Source organism: Engraulis encrasicolus, chromosome 1 (genome assembly GCF_034702125.1).
Source record: "Engraulis encrasicolus isolate BLACKSEA-1 chromosome 1, IST_EnEncr_1.0, whole genome shotgun sequence".
Classification (NCBI taxonomy): domain Eukaryota; kingdom Metazoa; phylum Chordata; class Actinopteri; order Clupeiformes; family Engraulidae; genus Engraulis; species Engraulis encrasicolus.
The window spans coordinates 43,368,275-43,396,227 of record NC_085857.1 but is presented as its reverse complement, the minus strand read 5'-3'; the positions used below and the strand labels follow the sequence as shown (position 1 = coordinate 43,396,227).

Below are 27,953 nucleotides of genomic sequence, written 5' to 3'. Positions count from 1 at the left end.
AGCTCAAAAACTGTCGATATGAACGGTGGTTGACGCGGAATGATTTTTTTAAAAAATGTACGAACATCTCAATGTTTAGGCCTACTTACCTTGCGGATTTCGCAATCAGCACCATGGTCAGCGGCCAATGGACAACCAACCAACATAAAACGTTCCTCATTCTGCGACTGTTATTGCACAGTGCAGATGGACAACTCTCATTTCATATGTGTCATTTTAATATTTCTATTGTCAGTCAATAGCATGACTAACTGTTTTGAAGTGAAGAATATGGATAGTTATCACAATTCACTATAAACAGATGGCAAAGTAGAATGGCTTTAGTTTTGGGCTGTTGGGGAAAAGTTTGATAGAGCATTTCATTAATAGGTGGATAAACTCTCTCTCTCTCTCTCTCTCTCTCTCTCTCTCTCTCTCTCTCTCTCTCTCTCTCTCTCTCTCTCTCTCTCAAAATTAAGAGTTGTGTGAGAAAACAAAGGAATAATAAAAGAATGTCCCTTATTTAATCTTTAAATCATACGGTCCCATTGAGCTATTCTTCCAGGGAGTCCTGACAGCATAAAACACAGAGGAGACACATGCGCAAGGCTTACAGACAAACATAAATGACATACATGCAATGTAGTTCACCACAGACAGAGGTTCAAGCAGGCACACCATCTACTGACCTACCATCTACTTTACCCCTGGGGATCAATAAAGTTACTCTACTCTACTGAAGCTAACCAGCAAGGCAGGCAAGCAAGAGTTCGCATTTAACCAGTAGGCTAGTGTGTGTCCACTCTTGTAGGCTATTTGTAGTAAAGCACACTTCTGCATGGTAAACTATGTCCAGCTTTTTAAAACGGGCAGGAATATTTAATTTGGCACCTTTGTCAAGGATTGGTAAAAATATACCCTTGCCAATCTGCATAAGGAAAACTCAGCTTTAGTAGGGCCTAGGGTAGGCCTACTAGGCCTACATGATTTGGTCAATATGTGCTACACAATAGCCTTGTTCAAAAAAGAGAGAGAAAAAAGAATAAAATAGTGAAAAGGGGAAGGTGTTGGCATTAGGGAAAATAGCAAGATAAGAAAAGCAGGAGCACTGTAAAAGCAGATTTCCATATCAAACCATCATTTCCTTCTCCATTAATCCCAAATCAATCCAGGAGATGGCAGTAAGAAGCTGTACTTGCGAACCTCGCTGTTGCAGAAGAATACACGTTGCGCATGCGCAAACCACTCTCCTCCTTGCACAAACAATAAACATGGCTGCGCCCGTGACGTGGGTTTATGCCGAGTCGTTTCCTTCACATATACCTGCATCCCAAGCTCTTGTCAGTAGGGAACAATTTTATAATTTTTTTCCTGATTACAAGGACCCGTCGTCCACACTGTTGTATTCGCATTGTAAGTCAAAAGCGGGTATTTTGATCCGCGCATACTTAGCATCCGAAGAAGAGACGCCGAGATGCGAGTCTCCAGCGCACAGCAATAACAAACACACTTTGAGAGTTTTTGCAAGCAAATCGTTTTTGAAACACTATCGCCTCTTAAAGGGATCGAAGGGTGTTGTGCGTCTTTTTCAGCCACTGCCATTAAGTAAACTTGTAATTGGTGCACGAAGTAGACATGGTTTCAAGTGGGCTACATCTGAAAACTTCTCCAATGGCTTGCACAATCTGGCGTCCTGTCAGGACCAGGCACCTTTGGTCAGACAAGGTGACTCCCTGTCGTTGCCTCTTCGGTCGTTGGCTTGCGATAATCTCATTCAAGGTCATCATAACTTGTCCGATTTATTTGTCCTGGAGTCCTATCCTGTGACGCAGGGCGTCGTCACTGTCAATACCAGTGTGGTGGTAGCTGACTGTCAAGACATCAGTTCATGTCAGACCTTAAATGAGAACCTGAGCCACAGCTCTGGTCACTCTACGCCTCTCATCGCCTCTGATTTCGCCCATTACGCCAATAGTCTGAGCAGTGGGGACTTTTTGTTGGGCAATGCGTCATTGGTCAACTCTGGATTCTCTGGGTTTGTACAGGCTCTGGAGTGCAGGGTCGATATCAAGGTAGTCGATATCCACAGCCTCTGCCAGCAAGGTGCAATCATATTCAGAAATGACCAAGAATCCTCCCTCGACAAGGACAGCACCATTTTTCTCAGCAAGAATTTGCTACTGAAACTCGGCTTGTTCAATGGCGAATGGGTCATGGTGTCCAAATTGTGTGCTACCCTGGACAGGAATAAGAGTGCAGTGAGTCTAGAGTCAACTCAAAGCCCGGACAGATCAGAAAGCAAGAAGGCAGTCAAACCCAAAGCTGACCAGCACATTGCCTCTGTAGTTGTGGTGGACTTTGCCAAGGGTTCCAGTTCCGCGGCGCTCAGTGATACCGTTGGCGTGATCTCCTTGGTTCACTGGTTCAACTTGACCAATGGGGAGCTGCTTCCTCGGGGCAGCAAAAGCCAAGTTAAACTCAAGGTTGGCAAATCATCTTGAAGTAGAATTTAATTTAATACCGTTTACTTTTTTTGAAATGGTGGTAGCTACGGCCTAATGGTTAGAGCAGTGGTTACCAACCTTTTTGTCTTGTCTACCCCCAAGCCTTTCTGTTGTGCCATGAGTACCCCCTAAGTCAAGTTCTATATCGCTTTCTCCATCCCAATGTAACTAAGCTCCATATATTTGTTAAAATTTCATTTTTCTAAGTACCCCCTGCAGTGTGCTCACGTACCCATAGTGGTGCACGTACCCCTGGTTGGGAAACACTGGGTTAGAGAGTTCTGCTGCTGGATCTCAAATGGTGCACTTGTGCACTTCAGTGTTCGTATGGTTTCAGTGCGTATGGCCGGCGTATTAGTTACGCACTGAAATATAGTGCCCGAAGTGCACAAGTGCACCATTTGAGATCCATCATTGGTATTGGAATCAGAAGGTTGCAGGAATGAATCCCGTTTTCCATCCATGGCTGAAGTGCCCTTGAGCAAGGCACCTAACTCCACATCGCTCTAGAGGCTGTAACCGGCTATAACTTAGTATGTCTTAAAGTGAAAGCCGTGAACCTGGGAAATTCCGACTTCCATTGTCATTGTGACACAGCACTCCACAGCACACAAGTCTTCACTGCACACAACAACATTGCATTTATGCCTCACCCGTGCAAGGGGGCAGCCCCCAATGGAACCCCTAGGGAGCAGTGCGGCGGGACGGTACCATGCTCAGGGTACCTCAGTCATGGAGGAGGATGGGGGAGAGCACTTGTTAATTACTCCCCTCACCAACCTGGCGGGTCGGGAGTCGAACCGGCAACCTTTGGGCTACAAGTCTGACACCCTAATAGCTTACCCATGACTGCCCATAAAGTAACCATAAACCTTAAGTCACGAAGTCACCTTGGATGAAAGCATAAACTAAGTTTAAAATGATCTCATGTAATGAAAACTGCAGGTACTTTATTTTCTATTGTATGATGTTTCATTTTCATTTAGAGGTGGAATCCTCACTCCTCTCAACCAGGATGTCAGCTGTCGGAGAGCTCCTCCAGGTCTGCCTCACCGCAGTTTGCCAAAGAGCTCCACATCGAGGCCGTCAGGTCACCTGGCTTCAACTTGCACAGCCTCTCCGATGCACTTCTTCATCAGTACTTCACAACACCAAGGTTGGAAACTCTGCACCATTATACCTATCCCAGTGTAGACTAGAGTAATTTATTTATCCCGAGGGAAATTGAGGTGTCCAGTTGCATACATCCATATAGAGAAGAAGACACAAAGACATTACACACAACATTGCACATGTACAGTGCCCTCCATAATTATTGGCACCCCTGGTTGAGATGCGTTTTTTTGCTTCCAATTATTATTATTTTTTTCTAAATAATATGGGACCTTAATGGAAAAAAAGAGAAAAATCCAACCTTCAATACAAGTGCATTTATTCAGTGGGGAAAAAATCCCACATAAAGAAATAATTATTTGACATCAAATAATGTGGGTCACAATTATTAGCACCCCTGGTGTTAATATTTTGTACAACCCCCTTTTGCCAACAAAACAGCACCTAATCTTCTCCTATAATGTTTCACAAGATGGGAAAAGACAGAAAGAGGGATCTTCAGCCATTCCTCTTTGCAGAATCTCTCTAAATCATCCAGAGACCTGGGTCCTCTCTTCTGTACTCTCCTCTTCAGCTCACCCCACAGGTTCTCAATGGGGTTGAGGTCAGGGGACTGAGATGGCAATGGGAGGAGCTTGATTTTGTGTCTGGTGAACCATTTCTGTGTAGATTTGGCCATATGTTTAGGGTCATTGTCTTGCCGAAAGACCCAGTGACGACCCAGCTTCAGCTTTCGGGCAGAGGGCAACAGATTTTGATTTAAAATGTCCTGGTATTTCAAAGCATTCATGATGCCATGCACCCTAACAAGGTTCCCAGGGCCTTTGGAAGCGAAACAGCCCCACAGCATCACTGACCCACCCCCATACTTCACAGTGGGTATGAGGTGCTTTTCAGCATGCGCATCTTTCGTGGTACGCCAGACCCACTTAGAGTGTTTGTTGCCAAAAAGCTCAATCTTGGTCTCATCTGACCAAAGCACACGGTCCCAGTTGAAGCCCCAATACCGCTTGGCGAACTCCAGACGCTTGCGTTTATGATTGTGAGTGAGGAAAGGTTTTCTCCGTGCATGCCTCCCAAACAGCTTGTTGGCGTGTAGACAGCGCCTGATGGTTGATTTGGAGACTTTGTGACCCCAGGATGCTACCATTTGTTGTAATTCTGTAACAGTGAGCTTTGGAGATCTTTTGATTTCTCTTACCATCCTCCTCACTGTGCGTGGTGGCAAAATAAACTTGGGTCCTCGTCCAGGCTTGTTTACCACTGTTCCAGTTGTTTTGAACTTCTTAATTATTCCTCTCACAGTGGATATGGGCAGCTGCAGTTGAGTGGCAATCTTCTTGTAGCCTCTGCCTGACCTGTGAAGGTCGACGCACATCTGCCTCACTTGTATGCTTGTGTTCCTTTGTCTTTCCCATGTTTAAGAGTGGATAAGAGAAATGGCCTCTGTGTCACGTCATATTTATACCCCAGGGAAACAGGAAGTGATGAATTACTAATTAAATGTTCCTACATATTCTGGTAAACTTTGTAAACTACTGTAGAAATGACAGAAATGCTTCAATTATATTTATTTCCTGGGAATTGTTAAGGGTGCCAATAATTGTGGAACAGGTGATTTAATGAAAAATAATTATTTTTTAGTCAGGGATTTTTTTATTTTCTTACAATTCATTTGAGTTGAAGGCTACATTTCCCTACAATTTTCAGTGTGACAGTATTCTTCTGCAATAAACACTGAATTTATTTTAAGGCTTTTAACACATCTCAACCAGGGGTGCCAATAATTATGGAGGGCACTGTATTTAACATGCATGCATATATTCACAAAGTCATATCTCTCTCCCACACAGACACACACACAACACACACAACACACACACACACACACACACACACACACACACACACACACACACACACACACACACACACACACACACACACACACACACACACACACACACACACACACACACACGCACACACAGGGCTTTTAAACAAAGACGCAGTAGATTTCATATTCGCAGACTGAATTTGATTCAAATCAAGTACATTTTTATTTGGGACGAAGTGCAATTAAAACATGAATGTTGCCATTCCATGCATTGTACCACAGTTGGCCTCATACTCTTTTATATCTGCAGTCCCTTGGAAGGACGTAAAACATAAAAACATATGAGCGTGCACATACACATGAATACAGTAGACAAATTACTAACACGAGTGTCCCCTACATCAGTGTTTCCCAACCAGGGGTACGTGTACCACTAGGGGTACTTGAGCACTCTGTAGGGGGTACTTGGAAAAAAGTAATAGCAACAAATGGATGGAGCATAGTCACACTGAGATAGAGGAAGAGATGTAGAACATGGGTTAGGGGGTACTCGTGGTACAACAAAAAGGCTTAGGGGGTACGCGAGACGAAAAAGGTTGGGAAACACTGCCCTACATCACTACCACCCGCCTCACTCCACCCCACACACATACACACAACATAAACCATTGTCAGTACCATAAGTCAGCGGTTACAATTTTGAGTGTTTTTAGTGAACATTTCAGCTGTGACCTAAAGCTCCTGATGGAGAGACAGCTCTTTAAAGGTACACTGTGCGGCTCATTAAACTGGGTTGCCTACTATCTTTTCATGAAAGTTTACTGAGCAATGAACTAATATTGTCTAGTATGGCCCAAGTACAGTCATTTTTGCAGCTAAAAATGGCTATTTCTGGAAATTCAAAATGGCGGACCATGGGGAAGATCCCCCTTTTCATGAATGAAAAGTGCAATTTTTCCAGTCATAATGATACTTAGAATTTGTTGTTGGTGGTAAGTATTCATGAAAAAGGTAACATTAGTGAATGGGTAGCATGAGTTCTGGAAATAAACAACTAAAAATCTTACACAGTGTACCTTTAAGTCACCTTGTAGCGCGCAAGGATTATATCTCTTACAAGTGGTTGTCCCGGCTATTCAAACCAATGGTTGCCGTGATGAACCCGTCATAAAAGCAGATATACTTGTGATCTTAGACAAATCTACTGTTCAACTAGCACCATTGTTTTGTCGTACAGTCATCTAACACTAACGCTATCGTTGAACATTGAGAAAACATGGTGAATTGTTTTATATTATAATGGGATGATTTTGGTCGTCTGGTGATTGCACTTTTTGCCACAAAAAAGCCATTGCAAAATGTGTGTTTGTTTTTGTTTAGGTTGTTAAAGCAGGGCAGTGTCATTAGCATCCCAACGTCGGGACAGCCTGAAGTTCTGGAGGCCTGTGGTGAGGGTGTAACAAGGTACTCAGCTTTTAAGACTCACTCTTTATAATGACCTTTTTAACGACTTAAAGAAAAGCTCTAAACGTCACTCTCGATAATTTCTCTACAAGAAACGATTTCACAAATGTGAATGTTGTTAGGTGGCCATTCCTGTCGTTCAAAGTCAAGAAAATATGTGGCACAGATGGATCGGGACCCTACCTGGCAGATGCAACCCATTCCAGTCTGTACATGGTAAGAAACATTCCCTCCACACACAACCAAGTGCTTTGACATTTGAACAGAACACATTTTATTGATTGATTGATTGATTGATTGATTGATTGATTGATTGATTGATTGATTGATTGATTGATTGACCTATTGTTCTGTACAGGAGGGCAGCACTAGTGGTCCAGTCCCATGGGTCAGTTCAAACGGCCCGTCCTTTTGGACGCACCTGTCTCCCGCTGGCCTGTCCAGCACAGTGGAGCAGCTGGTGACCATTATTCATCCCTACGTGAAGGAAAGGTTGGTTTGCTGAAGACAGAGGCACTGCCATGTTTATCAAGGTAAAGGAAGGATGAATCACCGCACACTTGTATTCTTGGCTGGTAGTTTCTTTGGTGAACAACGTGTTTCAGAGTGAACCTTCAGAGTGAACCTGATGAAAAGAGTTGCTCACAGAATAAACTACCAGGAAAACAATACCAGTGTGCGGTGATTCATCCTTCCTTTACTTGGATTACTTTTACTGCACATCACCAGCACCTGGACAGTGGTTGTGTTCAGGGACTCTACATTAAGTACTCCCATGTTTATGTTGTTGGTTGTATATTAAGATTACCGCTGTGGTTTTCTTGCCAGGTAAACTGAACACAATAGACGTGGCATACTAGACTCGGATGTACTATGACTTTGAACATAAAGCATTTCCATTATTTGTTGTTCCGCACACTGTCCATTCCACCAACAAACGTTAATACAACATTTCGGTCATCGGACCTTAGGGTGGAATGGACAGTGTGCGGGATTTCTTTACACTTGAATGACAACCCCACTGGGATAATATCCTACGCACCTGCCCAACCACAGAGGTGTTGTTGTAAGAGTATTACAAACCCCAACTCCGATGAAGTTGGGACGTTTGGTAAACAGTGAATAAAATCAAAATGCTACCATTTTCAAAACATTCAATCTATTCATTAGATGGAGAATAGTGAAAAGACAACATATTAAGTGTTAAAACCGAGAAAAATTATTGTTTTGGGGGACATATGTACTCATTTCTAATTTGATAAATCCAACACGTCTCAAAAGAGTTGGGACGGGGATCAGTGAAATTTAGTAAACATCCAAGTAAGATAAAACAACAAAGAAGCACATTTCAAAATTAATTGTACTGATGGACCATATAGGTGTCCAGGTATAAGATCATCACAGAGAGGCTGAGTCCCTCAGAATTAAAGTCGCAAAGGGAATAATTACCATAGTTATTACATACATTTTTGAATTCCCTTTGATTTACCACGATTGCGTGTATATAAGACATATTTTTGTTAATAAAATCATTGTATAGGTTCATGACATCATGAAATATATATTGGCTGTAGTCTCACTCTAGCACTCCAGGAATTAGAGCTATTGAAAATTGACCATATTAAGAATGCTTAATGCATGAAAATGATACAGGGGTGTAACATTCTCCTAAGCACCTGAGCTCACTTGAAATAGACCCAGAAGACATGGGAAACTGTCCTTTGCTTACAGAAGTCAGCAGAAGTTGTAGAAGTCCATTCTTTTTGACAATAATAGAGCATTGCACATCCTGTGCTACAGTGAAAATGGACCATCCAACTTGTGTTAGTGCTAGCTTCAAAAGTCAGCCTCCATGATGGCATGCGGTTACAGTAGTGCATTGGTTAAGATGTTCTCACTCATCTGTAGAGTTAAATACAGTGCTGAATGGTATAAATGGGTTTTAAACAGCATGAAAAGCCACTCATGCATTATATTTTGAAGGGAGATCTTCGATTACTGCCGCATAGTAAGGTCAAATTGCATTCTCTACTATGTTTTAACAGTTTGGCTTCATCATAAGGACCAGCAGGTGCTAAAATGGGGGTTTTGGTCAAGACCTGTCACACTGTAAGCACTACAGAAAGGAAAACATTGCAAAACATGACAAGGAATACACCCGCCATTTAAGCTGGTGAAATCATGTCCAAGATAAGAATTAACACTGTTTTTTTATATAAAATCATCTCATCGGTTAATGTATTTAACTGTTAAGTGTTGTCTTTTGTTTTGTTTTAAGTCTTCCTCGACATTTGCTGCCATTTATTGTCCCCGTCCCAACTCTTTTGAGACGTGTTGGATTTATCAAATTAGAAATGAGTACATATGTCCCCCAAAACAATATTTTTTCTCGGTTTTAACACTTAATATGTTGTCTTTTCATTATTCTCCATCTAATGAATAGATTGAATGTTTTGAAAATGATAGCATTTTGATTTTATTCACTGTTTACCAAACGTCCCAACTTCATCGGAGTTGGGGTTTGTACAAAACATATCATATAGAACATTAAAAAAAATGGTATGTTATTGTTCAGGATTCTTGGTCATGTAGAATGTCTGTGATTAAGAATAAACACTGTGTGTGTTTTTTCTGAAACCCCCATAGCTCCCCTGTGTTCCATGGGAAGTGTTCCGTCCTTCTGAGGGGGCCTAGCGGCTGTGGCAAAGTCACCGTCACCAGGGCTACGTGCAGGAGGCTGCACCTGCATCTGCTAAAGGTGAGGGGAGGAGAGTTGTGACAACCGGGGGTACAGTAGTCGGTTGGTGACTGGTTACTGTCTGGATGTCACACGTGTTACTATTAATCTAGTGCTAAATTGGATGCAGTAACTTTGGATACGTAATCTAGTGCTGAATTGGATGCAGTAACTTTGGATACGTAACAGTTAGCTTCCATTATAATCAGTGATAAGCAGAGCAAACATTCTAAAAAATAATAGGCCAATATTTTTTTTTCATGTGTTTTTCACGCTGTTAGGTCGGTTTTCTGTTAGGTAGGTCTTATCCAATATATAATGATAGTGATACTGATGGTGATGCTGGTTGTACTAGTGAAATGGTGTTGTAAAGTCCAGCTCAAACTACACGACTATCGAGCCAATTCTCGGCTATTATCGGCCTTGTCCTGTTTTTTGGTCTCCTCTTGTTCCAGGTTGACTGTGTCACCTTGTGCGCTGACACGGCCGCCGCCTGTGAGGTCAAGATGCGGATGGTGTTCCAGAAGGCCGAGTTCCATAAGCCCTGCGTCCTGCTGCTACGCAACTTCCAGTTGCTAGGGCAACCGCGCGACGGCACGGTAACGGATGCAAGAGTACTGGCTGCACTCTGTCAGTTTATAGAGAACCTCCCACCCAGGTGAGATTTACTCCAGTTGAAAAGCATCAAACAAATACATTTAAACTTTGCCAACCCACTGCACAGCTCCTATTACCTAAGCTTACACGTGGGCTGGGAAATTAGCTTGGCCCTAGGGCCAGATTGGGTGTGGAATACTGAGCGAAGGGCCAGATGTCTCTGGCAACTTGCCAGTGTCAATTCTAAGAAATAGTGTACACTGGCATCATTTATCAGCTTTGCCATTCCTGCACATAAAAAGGAAAGGTATTTTGATGTAGCCTATGTACTCGGTTAATCTCAAATTTGCAAGACCCCTGTTTTACAGTATGTAGCCATTTGAAGAATGTTGAGTGACCGTATGAATTTGGATTTTAAATTTGTTTTTATCGTAAAAGCTGTGCGGGCTGCATGAAATGACTCAATTGGCCGCGTGAGTTTGCCCACCTCTTACCTATACCTGTATCTGCATCTGTTTGTTCATTTTTTGGTCTGCAAAATAACTTGCTAAATTTGGTGCTGATCTGAACGGGCTTGTTGGAGCTCTGTGCTCAGTGAATGCTCTCGTTGACGCTTTTTGTAGTAGTGGGCTGCAGGATGATCCAACCAACCACTCCTAATTTTGCTATTGTTTGGAATACATTTTTGTTCATACTCAGTCATCTGTAAGGCATATAGTATATTGTTTGTACATTAGTTACCAATTATTAATTTATTTGTGGACATTAGCTGTGGTTGTTCCACCTGATGTCTGCTACTAAAAAACCCTGTTATGACCCTACATTTATTTTACAATTGTACAATTTGGTTTGGTTGTGGTTGGGCAGTCCATCGTATTTGGCTGAATTTGACCACTTTTGGCAGAGTTTGGACACTATGTAGTGTGTTATGTGTTCAAAGTGCTGTATTAATTCTTACTTGTTAACTTACACAGAAAATCTGTATCCCTGTCTACATTACATTACACTTAGCTGACGCTTGTATCCAAAGCGACTTGCAATTATTTAAGTTCAGGGTATTGGTTACAGGCCCTGGAGCAATGTGGGGTCAGGTGCCTTGCTCAAGGGCACTTCAGCCATGGACAAAATTGGTGGTAGGGATGGGATTTGAACCTGCAACCCTCTGATCTAAAGGCCAGCACTCTAACCACTGAGCCATGGCTGCCTGCTCCTGTCTAAAGGCGGGCATACACTGTGCGATATTTACAATCGTGGGTATTAAGTTCCTTCTTACACTGCAGGAGGGAATTTAACAATTTAAAAGTTCACATCTCAGTGAGTCGGGCAAAAAGTTGTTCAGTGTAAGCCCGGTTTAAATCAACTAATCCCCAATGTCCCGTCTCTTGCCTCTGCCAGTGTTGTGGTGGTGGCCTCTGTCAGCAACGCTAAGGAGCTCTCCTCCGGCGTCTTGGCCGCGTTCGTCCATCAGGTGGTCATGGAGTGCCCGACGGAAGACCAGAGGAGGGCGATGCTGGGCATGCTCAGTGAGGAGATTACCCTGGGGAAGGACGTCAACCTCAGCAAGCTGGCCAGGCAGACTGTGGTGAGACTAGAGGCTGCTTCCTTTTCAGTCCAGTATTTTGTACATTACATTATGGCAAGGCAAGGCAAGTATATTTGTATAGTGCATTTCATGCACAGGTGCAACTCGATGTGCTTCACATACAGCTCCAGGCCTTTTTATTAGAATACCATGAAAAAGTTGATTTATTTCCATAATTCCATCAATAATGTTAAACTGTCATGGATTGTAGATTCATGGCCCATTTTTTTAACTATTCCAATCATTAAATTGTTTATTTTTACACATTTTGGTCTTCCAGCTCAAAAAAAAACATGAATTGGGGAATTCACATCATTAGAATATTGTAATAAAATCACAATTTTCTTCATCAAAATTTGTTTCACATCAGTGCACATCAAATCAGTTGAACTTTGGTACTTTCTACACAACATGCAATGTTCAATACTTGGTTAGGACTCTCTGTCTTAATATTATTAATAATAACGGCCATGAAGCGTTTAACATTGAAGTCAATGGCAGAAACAGTGCATGGGAGTAATGGAAGGCCAGATATCCTTGATGCTTTGCCGTCAGCTGTTTTTGTATAGCTGACCTGGTGTCCCACACTTCCCTCTTCAATATACCCGAAGATTTCCATGCCACGTTTTGGTGTTAACTCACCAGTTTAATTCTAACTCAACAGAAATTAAACCCCATTCATTTTCAATGGGGATTCATTTCTGGTTATTTAGAATTAAACTGGTGAGTTAGCGCCAAAACGTGGCATGGAAATCTACAGGGTATATTGAAGAGTGAAGTGTGGGGTCACTGATTCTTGAGAAAGTGGCTAAAACAGGTTGTAATGTTGACAGAAAAAAACAAAGTGAATTACAAAATGATATGGTATATCCTCGTAGACTAAGGTCTTGGCTTTTCAGAAATGCACAAGGCCAATCTCCCCATTATGTATTTTTTTCAGAAATCAGGCTTTTCTCCGATCATACCTTGTTTTTTGTCAACACCGTTAGACACAATTAAAAGTTATTAAAATTGTATTGATTTGGTTGCATATGTATCTGGAGTTTTTAAGTGATTATGTGTATTTTTTGGTTCACACATATGCCTTTAAATGTTGAAAATTCACTTTTGTTCTATTTTAATACTGTTTCATGTGCTCTAATTTTAAGATATGTACCGTCATACGATGCTTACTTAACGCCTAAATACAACAAACAATTTTTTGTAATTTCACAAATATTCGTGTAGGCTTAAATTGGCTATTACTTTGATATTTCAACAACTCCTAAGGAAAATGTTGTAAGCACATTCCTTTAAAATGTCCAAAACTCCTTCTTACGGTGGTGACTTAAGAACTGACGGTGGTGACAGTAATCTGAGAGTGGTGAAAGTGGCCTAATTAGTACCTGCATTTAGCAAAATAAATAGCCCTCTCAAGTCAATGGCATCTTGCATAAACACTTTATTTTTGTGTGTGCACAGTATGAGCATGTGTTTTTACTTCATTAGTTAGAATATCTAGGAAGTAAGCCACTGGTTGTTGAAAATGTGGTAAAAACAGCTTTTATGTTGTTCAAATCCAAAATATAGAGGTGTATAATCATAGATGTAGGTCTTGGCTGTGCAGGGAATGCATTGGCCAAGCTCCCCATGTTTAACATTTTTCATAAAATGGGCTCTTTCTTGTTTTGTCAACAGCGGCAGACAGAATTAGAAGTAAAAACACATGTTTACTGTATTAAAGTGAATTACTTTAAAAATTCAACATTAACTGTAGATACTTATTGTATGCATATTCTTAAAACATGTCAAAAACACGTAAAACATGTGTTTTTTGGTGAACTCCATCAGATGTCACCACCGTCAGGTTTTCTGACAAAAAAAACCTCCAAATGCACCTCAGTGGTGGCTAGAGTATCATTTTGGATCACAATTATTACTAACATGCCTAGTAATGTTTCATTAACCAGCACAATTTAGTAAAATATGGAACAACATGATGAGCAGAAAAAAATCTGACGGTGGTGACATCTGACGGTGTGAGACAAAAAAACACTCTTTTAAATATTATGCATTGTTTGTTCACATTAGCCATTTCATTTTCGCTCTGTTTCTTGGGTGCTTCATACCTTTTCTGAAAAAAATTATATTTATTAACATTAATGTAATACAATACTATTAAAACCCCCGACAGTGTTGACAGTTTATGGTTGGTACAGTACCAGAATCCAAATAAATTAACAAATTGAGGACAAAATAATAAACTTACAGGAGCTTCAGTGATGGTGAAGTAGGCAGTAGAGCTAAAGGTTTGAAAAGGGGTCCTCAGTAATGAAAATTACCTTGTGCATACCTGATTTTATTGTCTTTTAGAAAAAATCTGACGGTGGTGACCAATATGCTGGACACATTTTGAGCAATCAGTAAATAATAGTAAATATTGTTTTACATCCACTATGTGCACATCTGTAGAACCACTTTAATATGGTCTTCCACATCATGGTGATATTGTTCAATTCTGTTCGTGATTTTTGTATTTTAAGTCAATTGAAATGATGATGCCAGTCCTTGGGACAGGCGTTTTTACAGGGTGTGGACAGGTTTATAGCCATGAAAAGTAATACAATTACACTTAAATATTTCAAACAACTGTGTATTCGTGTGACAGACCCCTTGGCCATTACCTGGGTTCATTTTGTTTGTGAAAATTTAGTTGATTTTCAACAGAATTAATATTTTACTGCAGGGACATGTTTTTGCCAAACTTTCAAGAATCAGTGGGATACCAGGTCAACAAACAAGAACAGCTGACAGCAAAGCATCAAGGATATCTGGGCTTCCATAACTGCCATGCACTGTTTTTCCATTGACTTCAATGTTAAACGCATCATGGCCATTATGAAGACAGAGAATGTCCTAACCAAGTATTGACCATTGCATGTTATGTAGAAAGTACCAAATTTTAACTGATATAATGTGACCCGAATTTTGATGAAGAAAAATGTGATTTTATAACAATATTCTAATAATGCGAATTCCCCAATTCATGGGTTTTTTGAGCTGGAAGGCCAACGTATATAAAAAGAAAAAAAATAATGTTTGCAATAGTTAAAAAACTGGGCCATGAATCTACAATCCATGACAGTTTAACATTATTGATGGAATTATGGAAATAAATCAACTTTTTCATGGTATTCTAATAAAAAGGCCTGGAGCTGTAATGTTCAGCTGAAACTTAGAGGCTGCCTCCATTTTAGTCCAGTATTTCTACATTACATTATGTTCAGCTGAGACTTCATCACCATGACTTACACTGCCCAGAAACATGACTTGGTCCCTCAAAAACACCCCCTAACCCCCCAGAATCATTTTAACCCAAGCTTAGCCCTTTTCATGTGACCTCAGACACCTTCAATTTTCAATTTCGGTTCAATGCATTTTAAACAGGACAGGTGGCATCTGGTGGCATAGACATACACTTGCATCCCATTGCTTTCTATGGAAACTTATACTTGTTTTTACCACTTCACTTCAGAGACGGAACTTCTCTAATTACTCAAATAATACTGTATGTGTATTTGTAAATGGCAAGTGTTTGATGATGAGTTAATTGTGAATTGCAAATCATGTTTTGGTCTGTACCTGTTCCTAGGGGTTTGTCTTGGGAGACCTTTGTGTACTCGTGACTCTTGCTGGAAAACAAGCTCACAAAAGAATCGTGGAAACAAGGTATGAATTCATCGTTCTTTCATTTCCACACCCATGCAGTGTGCTGCACTTCAATAGTAGTAGTAGTAATGATAGTTGTGGTAGTGATATTACTGGTAGTGATATTAGTGGTTGCAGGAGTAATAGTAGCAACAGCAACAGCCGTTTTTAAAGTTATAGTAGTGTGTGGGTGCCCCTCTTTGAAACGGCCTTTTTTACCTGCATTCATTGCCTCTTAGTCAGGATTCCTGTGTAAAGGAGGACCATTATGCAATCACTTTTCGCGGCAATGAGGCCAATGGCTACTGCTATTTTTTAACATGCCCATTTGATTAGATAATGGTGTGCCAAAACACACAGCTAAGGATATTGTGGGAAACTGCAAACCTGTCACCCATCATGAAGGGCACCGGGGAGGGAAACATATTCTTATTTTAGCTCAACTTGCCTGTCAGGACAAAAAGATGACTCAAAAGAGTTGTTGATTTGAGGTTGGTTTTGAGTATGAAAATGTATGGGGCTACAGTTGTGCTTAAATTATTGAATAAAAGTAACCAGTATAATTTCATCGGAGGACATGTCTGCCAATAAACTATGCCCCCAATTTTTGTCTGAACAGATTTCTATATTATGCCTCGTACATGCAAGGGGGCAACAAAATACATGCACAGAGTAAAAGTGTGGAGAGTTGGTAACAAGCATAGAGAACTCAAGACATGGAAGGGGGTGGGGGGTGGTGAGGGGATGATTAGTTACAGAAAATATTTGTTATAATATGGGGCACTGTACACTTGACTGTGTTAATCGTCACAGTTTTTACTACTATAATCATATTCTCTGGTATTTTGCCACAGAAAAGGTTGTCTGTACCTTCACAAAATACTCAACACAAAATCAGTGTGCCATCTATGGTATTTTACTTAAACATGCCATGCCATGCCAATGACATATTTCGTGTTGTGTCAATGGCAATGATGCTGCTAACCACTTCAGAGAGCGAAGAGCAGGAAGCCACTGAAGTTGCTGTAGTTATCACCATCATCATATATCCTGTGGGCTGGATAAAGTTTCAGGTTAACTGTGTCCCCCACCTCCAGCTGTAGAGTCAAGCCATTGGAGCAATAGATTTGATGTGCATTATACTCAGAGGTAACAGCAACCAGTTGGTCATTCTTAAAGATTCTGATGTCCACATAGCCTTTTCTACTTATATCCATGACAGTGAATCTGAAGTAGTAGACTCCTCTAGCTGGAGCAGTGAAGTGACCTGTGCGACTGCTGTAGGCCTGACCAACATTTGTAATGATATTACTGAACACCAAGTTCAACAAAGTATTCCCAGCCTGTATGTGTCCGGAGCTAGTCAGCCCAGCTGAGAAGGCCACCTGGGGTGTGTCTGTAATCTTCTTCTCCAGATTGACTACGTCTGTCTCAGTGTCTGCTAGTCTAGTCTTCAGTGTTGTCAGCTCTGTCTCGTGTGCTGCCGTCACCGTCTTCAGGTCCTCAATGTCAGCCTCACTGGCAGACAGTCGTGCCTTTTGTGCTTCTGTCACCATCTCCAGAGCCTCAACCTTTTTTTCACAGCTCACCAGTCTCTCTTTTATGGCTGCATTTTCTGTCTTCACGTTCATGATTTCCGTCTTCACAGCTGCCAGATCTGTCGTCAGTGTCTCCACTTTAGTCTCACTGACCACCAGTCTGTCCTTAATGACCGTATTTTCCACCTTCATGTTTGTCATTTCAGTTGTCAGTTCCCCCACCTTAGCCTCACTGGTCACCAGCCTTTCTGTCACCGCTGCATTTTCAGCCTCCATTATCTTCAGCTCATCCTGAGTGGATTTCAGAATCACTCTCTGCTCCACCACCATGTCTCTGAGTTCCTTCAGCTCAACATAGATGTCCAGTTGGGTAGAGACTTCAGCAGCAGCCACAGTCCCAGTGCTCTGGCTCTCTGGCTGAATTGCTGTCGGGGTGCTCCGAACTCCACACATGGAGGACAGCAGCACCAGCAGTGCGATGGCAGCCCTCATCCTAACAACGCTAACATCTCGGGTCACGTGCAGCAGTAGCAGTAGTTGTGCAGAATGGCAACTGCAGTTTTGAGAGTGCCACTCTTGAGACAGACTCTTTTATCTGTAGTCGTGGCTCATGCAATCACCTTTAGCTGTGTTGAAGCCAATGGCCACCGCTTTTTTTAGCTCATATCTGTTTTGAATAGATAGAGGTGTTCCATGTTTTTAACACGGTTGTGATTGCTGTGGGAAACCGTAAACCTGTTACCAATCATGAAGGACACTGGGTTGGGGCAATGTGTTCTTAATTATAGGTGTAAGTTTAAACAGAACTGGGGAGCGTAAACTGGGAGTTACAGCATTGGGGCAAACGGTTGATCCAAAAGACGTGCGTGGTTCATTTCAGCATGACAATTTATAGGTGTACAGTTGTGTTAAGCAATGAATGAATTAAAGTAGGTTTGTCCGATTTGGTTTCAGAATGGAAAAAAAGTATGAGGTTACAGTTGTGTTCAGAAAAATAAATGATTGAATAAAAATAACAACTATAATTTAGTGTCACTACTGTGATAGTGTGAGGAGGTGTGTTACGCCTACCAATAAGCTCTAGAGTCACAATTTTTTGACTTAACAAAACTGCATTTTCATGACTCAATGCTAACACTGTAGTGTATTGGGCAGCCGTGGTATAATGGTTTGGGAGTTGGACTGTAGATCACACGGGTTGCAGGTTAAATCCTCATTCCATGCAGGAGGCATTTCATTGTGTATGATTCGTCAGCAAATCTGCAAACCCCTCTGCAGTTCTCTCCCACTTTTTTATTGAGATTTTTTTTTGTCCCATGGAGTCGTACTAATTCCATCCTTATCGCCCCCTATCACTTTCAAGTTTTTACTATGGCTTGGACATTTACACTTCCTATACATGAATACAGTAGGGCGGAACATTTCCATATAAATCTGTCATTTTGAATTAGGACACATTCAAATAGATCTTTGTGACAGTTGCAATCATTTTAAAACCTAGTCTCGCCAGACAGCCTGGAGGACCAATGTTAGTGAAAGAGATCAAGTTTGTGAATGGGCAGCTTGTGTTTTGGAAATAAACTACCGGTACAAATTTACACAGGGTACCTTTTAAATCTTTAAATCTTTTCTTTTTTTTTTGACTGTCATGTGATGCAGCTTCCCAGGAGGAGAGATCATCAGCGTGCAGCAGGAGGAGGATCTGAGGGCCTCGGGCGTCAGCATCCAGGATGAGGACTTCAGGGTTGCCCTGGAGACGCTGCAGGAGATGCACTCACAGGCCCTCGGGGCCCCCAAGGTGAGGGCCCGCCCAGGGTGATGTTCTGTATAGTATCTGGGTGTAGTGGAAAGTGCGCACATCCAGCAAAAAAAGCATCAGCAGGTGCCAAATCAAAAAACTGTCACATGTAGGAGCGGGAAAGGATCTGCACACTGCTTGCAAAAGACTTAATTTATTAGGAGAAGATCTATGATCGAAACGTTGCTCCTAATAAATTGAGTCTTTTGCCAGCAGTGTGCAGATCCTTTCCCGCTCCTACGTGTATAGTATCTGTCCCTCGATATAATTTTACATTTATGCCGTTTCACATTAAATATGCCATGTTTTGTAAAGCAATCTTGGATCCTGGATTGTGGATCCTGTGGATTGTGGATTGTGGATCAACGTCCAACGTTTATGGCATTGTCATCATGTTTATGACTCGTCCATGACTGTCATCATGACACTGTTTTGACACCGTTATGTCATACGTATGATGCAGGTGCCAAGTAAAGTGTAACCCATTTATTTATATTCTGTTTTACTCTTTCTCCCCTGGTCAGATTCCCTCGGTGCGGTGGCAGGACGTAGGCGGCCTCCAGCAGGTGAAGAGGGACATCATGGACACCATCCAGCTGCCGCTGGAGCACCCGGAGCTGGCCGCGCTGGGCCTCAAGAGGTCGGGCCTGCTCCTCTACGGGCCGCCCGGCACCGGGAAGACCCTGCTGGCCAAGGCCGTCGCCACCGAGTGCTCTCTGACCTTCCTGAGGTGAGCTACCACATACATAGGGGTTGGGTTTAGGTTAGCACTAGGTTAGCATGAGGTTTAAAAGGGTTAGGATAAGGTTAGCTAACACGGTAGAGGTTAGGATAAGGTTAGATTTAAGTTAGGACTAGGTGGGCACTGGGTAACCCTTCTTATCAAGGCCGTCGCCACCGAATGCTCCCTGACATTCCTGAGGTGAGCTACCACATGCCTAGAGGTTAGGTTAAGGTCAGACCTAGGTTAGCATGAGGTTTAAAAGGGTTAGGATAAGGTTAGCTAACACGGTAGAGGTTAGGATAAGGTTAGATTAAGTTAGGACTAGGTGGGCACTGGGTAACCCTTCTTATCAAGGCCGTCGCCACCGAGTGCTCTCTGACCTTCCTGAGGTGAGCTACCACATGCCCAGGGGGTTGGGTTTAGGTTAGCACTAGGTTGGAAAGGATTAGGGCAGTGGTTCCCAAACTGGAGGTCAGGATCCCTAAGGGGGTCACAGAGGTACTGAAGGGGGGTCGAGGACAAAAGGGACTTGTATTCACTTGAATGGATAATATATGTATTTGCTGTCCTGTGGATTTCTAGCATTTTTTTTTTACCATTAATATTGCTAGATTTTCCATTAGTAGTTTGTCCGCTAATTTTGCTAGAAATCCATTGCTAGGCTAAGACTATGGTGGGTTCGTGGGTCGTGAAAATTATAAGTCCCGCTGGGGTTCCCGCTGAAAAAGCTTGTGAACCACTGGATTAGGGTTAGATAAGGTTAGGACTAGGTGGGCAGTGGGAAACTCTGCTTTTCAAGGCCATGGGCACCGAGTGCTGCCTGACCTTCCTGAGGTGAGCTAACACATGGGTAGAGGTTAGGTTTAGATTAGCACTAGGTTGGAAAGGGTTATGGTGAGGTTAGCTAACACATTTGAGGTTAGGATAAGGTTAGGTTTAGGTTAGGACTAGGTGAGCACTGGGAAAACACTGTTTCTCAAGGCTGTGGGCACCGAGTGCTCCCTGACATTCCTGAGGTGATCTACCACCACATACTAAAAGGTTAGATTTAGGTTTGATTTAGGTATGGACTAGGTTGGTTAGGGTTAGGTTAGCTAACACATTTGAGGTTAGGATAAGATTAGATTTAGGTTAGGAGGACCAGGTGGACACTGGGAAAACTCTGCTTGCCAAGGCCGTTGCTACAATGTGCTCCTTGACCTTCCTGAGGTGAGCTACCACATCAGCCAGAATGTCACAGTTACGCATAGATGCAGTTTATCACAGAATTTTTGGACTGTACGCTACGCCAGTTTTGCATGAAATTACATGACTCTGAGTTGTTCTTGGTTTATTTTGTCTTGCCTTCTACTTCAGTGTTTTTCCTCCTTGTTTAGTCTACTTACAGTAAGAGACAGTCAGAAATGTAATTGTGACCACAGCGCCAGTGCAAGACCAGTGTCTGACATCACATTACATGGCTTGCTGCGTTGTTCTTGGTGTGAATTGTGGGTGTATGTCTCCACAGTGTGAAGGGGCCGGAGCTGCTCAACATGTACGTGGGCCAGAGCGAGGACAACGTCAGAGAAGGTACATTGAGGAACTTTAATGATGAATCAGTTTTCTATCTGTTTGGAAAATACAGACAATTACACCTGGTAATATTTCATGTGGGTGTTGACATATTGGTGGAATTATACCTGTAAGACTCTCCATTGAAAAGATGTGAGACATTGCATGCATATTTTAGCTACTTTACTTACTGCAATGTGTGATGTATCTACGTAACTAACAACCTCTCTCTCTCTCTCCCCATTTCTGTATGTCTTTCATCTGACTCCATCTATCTCTTCTTTTGTCTTCCTCTGCACCGCCCTCTCTCTGTCTCTGTCTCTGCTTTGTTCTCTGTCTCTCCTGATCTGTCTCGTAGTGTTTTCTAAGGCCCGCGCCGCTTCTCCTTGCATCATCTTCTTTGATGAGCTGGACTCGCTGGCTCCCAACAGAGGCCGCAGTGGAGACTCAGGGGGCGTGATGGACAGGTATCATGGGCTCCAAGCCAAACTGTTTCCTCCTGCTAGCCTGATTATCATCGACTTTCAAATCTCTTCGAGACTTGGTCTGACCAAGAGCATAACGATTAACATTTCCCAAATGGCATTTCCCAAACGGCCTCCCTTGGTTTGCTAATGATTGCTTGCTTCTAGGGCTGTCCTGAACAATTATTTTTCTCCCAATTAATCTATCAACTATTTTTTTCGAATAGTCGATTAGTCAAACAATTAATTTTTCAAGTACTCTACCACTTTAATCTTCAAGGAAATTTGGAAAAAAAAGAAAGAAACTGTTAAAATTAGGTCCCTGAGCTCACAATGAGCTTTAAATCATGATAGTACTGTAGCTTACTTACTCCGAGATACAACATTCAATTCATACGTGCTGGGCAGTTTTAGGTTTCAATAAAGTAATAAAGAATTAGAAAAGTAAGTAAAAAAGCACTGAATTAAATTAAACGATTAGTCGACTATGAAAATTCTTGCCGACTAATTTTTATAGTCGATTAGTCACGATTAATCAAGATTAGTCGATTAATCGTCCCAGCCCTACTTGCTTCCCAACAAAGTGGGAGGAGTTCCCGATTTTGCAGGAACTCGGAAGGTACTTGCATTGCTCTTGACCTGACTGGTAGCAATGCTGCAGCTGTTGCGTCACTTGGAGGGCACGGCCTGGCTATGCTCCTGCACTTCTCTTTTGCTTGTGGCCTCTTGCCCCTGTATCACCCCGCCTCCATGGAGAAGACAATGAGTGCATTCCAATATGCCACCTTGCCACCTCCACTTGTGCTTGTGGCCTCGCCCCACCTCCTGGCCCCTCCTCCATGGAGAAAACGATAAAGTTTCTCAGCTGTCAGCCTATCCACAACAACTTTTGAGGGACTGTTTTTCATTCACCATACCAATTGCAAATGAGAAGAAGGATTTACAATTGAGCTTTAGCAAGATATTGAAAAATAATGCTGTTGTCAGTGATGTCATCATGACGTATTATTTCCTGGTACGAGGAAACAAGCACAAGTGGAGGAGGCAAGGTTGCATATTGGAACGTACTCAATAAAGTTGTCCCGCTGTCAGCCTTGTCAGAAAAAACTTTTGCGGGGCTTTTCCCCAGTTAACTTCCCGATTGCAAATGAGAACATGACCTTTGAATTGTGATCTTGCATCCTGAACCGAAACCGAATCCTGGATTTGGCATAGCCCTTAACAGTAACTTAAAGGTTCTGCCGAATACTGAAACATTGCTTGAGATTTGGCCACATCCGAAATGAATACCAAATCCTACGCCAAACACCGAAACCAAACCCTGTCAACAAGGCCAAATCTGTCTATACTATAAATAAGTTACCGTTACAACAATGAAAACAAAATTCCAACTTAAAACATTCATGAACACATTATGCATATACATGCATAAGTCATATACATGCAGTTTGTGTAATAGTGTTATTGTGTTCTTTCCTCCATATCTGAACATGTATATCTAAACTGTGTCCGTGTGTGTTTGTGTGTGTGTTTGAAATAGAGTGGTATCACAGCTGCTTGCGGAGCTTGACGGTCTGCATTCAACTGGTGACGTATTCGTGATCGGAGCTACCAACCGCCCAGACCTCCTCGACCAATCCCTGCTTAGGCCTGGAAGGTTAGCATTTTTATATATCAATTTAACACCATTTTTATCCACACATCTCTACATCAATGTGTTTAATATTTACGAGTTAGCCACGTATAATGTGTCGCGTTAATGGGCTATGTTAAAATTCTGCTGTGATTGTTGTGTTTACAACCTCACTAAAATGCCAATACAGTAACATACAGATTTGTGTAAAGTCATGAATACTTAATAGTCATGGTGTGTCTTAATATGTCTAAATTTTTTACTATAAAAATGAAAAAGAATTACACAGATATCTTCCTGGTGGATACATTGAGGTAGTTGATGAATCCAGCTCTGTGGTTCCTCTTGTATTTTGTATCTCTAACCACACAGTGCAATTTAGTTTCTTTGAAAAGCCCAGCTGATCTGCCGCTAAGCAGAACTTCACAGCAGGACGGAACAGTAACAATGCACCACACAGGCTTTCAGAATGATACCTTGTCCAAAAGGCAATTTTCTTACAGAAACAACGGGAAAGCCAAAAAGTATGGATGACTGGAACAAGGCATTTTTGTAATCTTTGTTTCCTGTTCTTTTTCTTTGTTTGTCTTTGTTTTGTTTTTTGTTTTTTTTTCTCCCGTGAGGCCAGCCTCTCACAGCAGGAAGAAACACTAATGATGCATGATGCAATGATGCTTTGTTGCCAGATTCGACTACTTGGGATGGCCGTCTGCGAGTAAAAACGGGAAAAATTGGCCATTCAGCGTTTTTTTCTGCAGTTTTGGGCCCATAGAAATAAATGCAATGTGTTGAAATTGGGCGGAATTTAACGCATTTTGGCGGTTTTTGAGAACCTTTTGGGCGGGACTTGATCAGACACATCTGGCAACACTGCCTAGAGGCCATTTTTGCACAGTAACAAAGGGTGTGCTCTTCCACACTACAAAGGAAACACAAATGACTGGAATAAAGCCAAATTTTGTTTAATGTTGATTTTCTCAGATTGTCCTCTGTTCTTATTCTTTTTTTTAAGGTTTGACAAGCTGGTCTATGTAGGGGCAAACGACAACAAGGACTCTCAGTTGCAAGTTCTGAAGGCCATTACAAGAAAGTAAGTGTGAGTTGAGATGCTTGGAACATCTGGATATCAATCTGTTTCTTGGAGTGATTGTTAAACTCTGTACAGTATTATAGTTCTGCTTCCACTTCTGTTACTGATGGGCAGGGCTCTAAATGCTGGTGAAATTTCAGTTTGGCTGGTAGAAAAGATCAACTTTAGCCCACTAGTGAGTGTGTATTTGGCTAGTAATATTAACCCCGTAGCGCAGCACTTTGGCTCTCTGTAATGTCTCAGCGTCAGCAATGTTGTTGTGATGTAGTTAAGCATTTTCAGCAAGTGAATAGGGTCAGACCCCTGCTGCAATAAGAGGCTACCATCCACTAGCCATTTTGGCTTGCGATGGAAAAAAGTGAATTTTAGAGCTGATAGGGGTTGTGTTTTTTAGACCGCTTGCTAACGCAATGGTTTGAATTTTCAGGTTCAGACTGGATGAAGGAATGAAGCGAAGGACAGCACTCTTCAGATTTTTTCTTTGTTTATTCGCCCACGAATGTTCTTCTTCAGCTTCTTCCGTTTGGCAAATGCCATTACACGCTGAAGAAGGGCTCTGCCCGAAACGTTGGTGGGAGAATAAATAAAGAAAAAATCTGAAGAGTGCTGTCCTTAGCTTCGTTCATGCATTCATGTTTTATGTGGGATTCAGCACCCAGTGAAGAACTGTTACAATATTTAGGCGATGGTGTGAGCACGTCTTCTCCACTTTTGAAGGTTCAGACTGGAGCCAGGGGTGTGTCTGGAGGATGTGGTGGCCCAGACCCCTCCCCAGATGACGGGAGCAGACCTCTACGCCCTCTGCTCCGACGCCATGATGGCCGCCGTCAAGAGGAAGATTGAGCGCATCAGCACCGGTGAGTCTAGTGATTTTAAAAGATGTAAAGAATAACTGTAGCCAGCCAGTGTTACTGTGCGAAAAATATGTATTGTAGATGACAAAAAAATGATGAATACAATTTAATTTCATCAAGTTTAAATCATTTTTTATTTTATTTTTTCTGTAAATTCCACAAAAAGCCATATAATTTTATCTTCAATTAATAATTATACTGCACCATAACAATTTTGTTGTAAAAACACACTCAAAAGTGATATAAGGAAGTACTTTTGATGAAAACAGTCCATGCACTCTTTTAACAATAGCCTGTGCCACACACAGATAAAGCCTTTAAGGTACACTGTGCAGGAAATGGTCAAAAAAAATGTACTGCAACTATGCTGCTCATTGAAACTGGGTTGCCTATTGCCACATTTGATCTTTTCATGAAAGTTTGCAAAGTAAGAAACTAATATTTTCTAGTATGGCCCAAGTACAGTCAGTTTTGCAGCTAAAAATGTCTATTTCTGGAAATTCTAAATGGCGGACCATGGAGAAGATCCCCCTTTTCATGTATGAAAAGTGCAATTTTTCCAGTCATAATAAATACTTAAAATTTGATGGTGGTGATAAATATTCAGGAAAAAGGTAACATCAGTGAATGGGTAGCATGAATTCTGGAAATAGACAACTAAAAATCGTACACAGTGTACCTTTAAAATACAAACTGTATCTCATGTCCTGCTGAATAATATATCAAACTGTCAAAACTGTTTTTGTTAATATTTTAGTGGTTACATTTCATCATCATTCTTCCTGTGTCTTTCTCTTTCCCTTGTGTTGTGGTTTCTCTAGGCCTGGAGGAAGAGAGTGGAGATCTACTGATCTCAGCCGAGGACTTCAACCAAGCTTTGAGCAATGTGAAGCCTTCCCTGTCTGATCAAGAGCTGCTCAAATACAAGTACATACAGCAGAACCTCAGCATGAAGTAACAAAAGGTTATATCTGCTATATCTTTTGTTATAACAGGACTTGTGTTACTCGCTACTTGGCTAGCTTCATTAATCTCAGTAATTTATGGTAGGTGTTGGAACATCAGATTACCAGTTTTACAGGAAGTTTATAGGAAATGGCAACAATGCAGTCAGACCTGAAATCCAGCTCATTTTAGACACAAATTACATGTAATCCTGTTAAAATGATTTCATTGCCAGAACGCACACACGCACACACCCATACAAACAAATGATCAGGGCCATCTATGTACAATTGTTTTCATCAATCAAATTTAGGTTGTGCCTCAAAAGTATCTGAATTCAAAATCAAACTTAGTCACATTAATTCCCTTCTTCTACAGATAATTACAGCAAGGGAAAAGTGCTTGCTGTATCTTTGATACGTAAATTGTTATATAATATATTGTGACTCATTATATTAAGCAAATTCAGACTGCTAATTTAGGTTGTGCCTAAATGAATATAAAATGACACTGTCATTTCTTCTTAATGAAGATAATTATTGCAGAACAACCTTATCTTGGGGTTCAAAAATTGCTTTGCATTATCTGGTGACACTTTATATTAAACACATTCAGACTGGTACTTTTACACCATGAAAAATCAAAAGAAGCTGATCTACAACTGTAAAATTTAGTTGGTTACCAGTCTGTGGCAAAACACTTGAGTCTTCCATGTCTCTGATCCACCAAAGGTACTTTCTGATTAGATCACAGACGACAACGGGACAACGTTAATATAAAGTGTTACCAAGTTTATTTAATGTAATGTCGTGTAAATAATGTCTAAAAATGTAAATTCAGAGAATTTGAAAATGTAATTAACTTTGCACCTGTCATCACATAAAATCTTAAAATAAAAGATGGAGACACAGTGAACACACACACACACAAACATTTTTTTATGGTATAAAATATTTCATAAATCTTCCAACCTGTGCAAGCATTTCGTGGTGCCCATAGCACAAAACCAAATGCACTTGTCCATAATGGGCATCGTAGCATAAACTTGTTGTTCGGCTAAATTGAACTGATTGTATCAAAGGACCCTACATAGGTTCGTCTGTTTTCAAAATGTGTGAAGGGCACAACTTTGTTGTCTTCACATCCTCCAATTCACATTCAGCGACAGCTTAACTCGCTGCTTTACCATGACTGGAAACGTGGTGATTGAGCATTACTAAGTACAGCTTACCGGGCTAATACACCGGCCGCGACGAGATCAAGCGACAGAGAATCGCTAGACTTTGTAGCAAGAGCAATACGAGCGATAGAAGCGACAGAGTATGTCGCAACCCATTGGTTGTGACGGCTGTCGCTGAACCGCATCATAGCTAATTTGCATAACATTGCCTTGAGTTCAACTACAGTCTGTCCCTCTAGTCACACGAATCGCTCAAGTCGCGCGACTCAAAACAAAATCAATTACTTCCATCGCTGGACTCGCTCATGCCGCGCTTGGTCTATTTGTGCCTATAGTTTGACTTTCAAAGCTACACCATCTATGTTGCCAGGTCATTTTATGTAGTTCCTGAACAGCTGAACATCATGTTAATATACCGTTCACTTGCTACCAGCCCAATGGAGTAGTGCTATTTTTTCATCCATTTTGATTTTTTTTTTTTTCGTCCATGCACTCAAACACATTCACTTTGAACAAATTAGGGGGAAAAGAGAAATGCTCTGACCAGGAAAGTGTGGACCAGAGAACACACAGGCATAGAAGTCATTTGATTGAACAATTCTCAAGTGGTGCTTCAAAGGTTTCACTTGAAAATGTAAAATAATGTACAGACACACTCATGGAAGGATAATGAACC

General features: G+C 41.5%; 1 protein-coding gene across 1 annotated transcript; it reads left to right on the top strand.

Annotated features, from left to right (window-relative positions):
• Nucleotides 1–1,250: 1,250 nt before the first annotated feature.
• On the top strand, nt 1,251–27,016 carry pex6 (peroxisomal biogenesis factor 6). The gene is made up of 17 exons (XM_063202993.1): nt 1,251–2,462; nt 3,470–3,639; nt 6,814–6,897; nt 7,020–7,113; nt 7,256–7,389; nt 9,544–9,655; nt 10,090–10,292; nt 11,627–11,813; nt 15,445–15,521; nt 18,698–18,836; nt 19,361–19,566; nt 21,068–21,129; nt 21,470–21,578; nt 23,116–23,232; nt 24,221–24,298; nt 25,016–25,155; nt 25,974–27,016. Exons 1-17 carry the CDS (start codon nt 1,251–1,253, stop codon nt 26,108–26,110), a joined length of 3,261 nt encoding a protein of 1,086 aa, XP_063059063.1. The 3' UTR covers nt 26,111–27,016.
• Nucleotides 27,017–27,953: the final 937 nt, after the last annotated feature.

Coding starts and splice junctions, on each gene's coding strand:
- pex6 (XM_063202993.1), top strand. CDS start 1,251: ATGGCTGCGCCCGTGACGTGGGTTTATGCCGAGTCGTTTCCTTCACAT. Junction 3,640..6,813: donor CAGTACTTCACAACACCAAG/GTTGGAAACTCT, acceptor GTTTTTGTTTAG/GTTGTTAAAGCAGGGCAGTG. Junction 23,233..24,220: donor TCCCTGCTTAGGCCTGGAAG/GTTAGCATTTTT, acceptor CTTTTTTTTAAG/GTTTGACAAGCTGGTCTATG.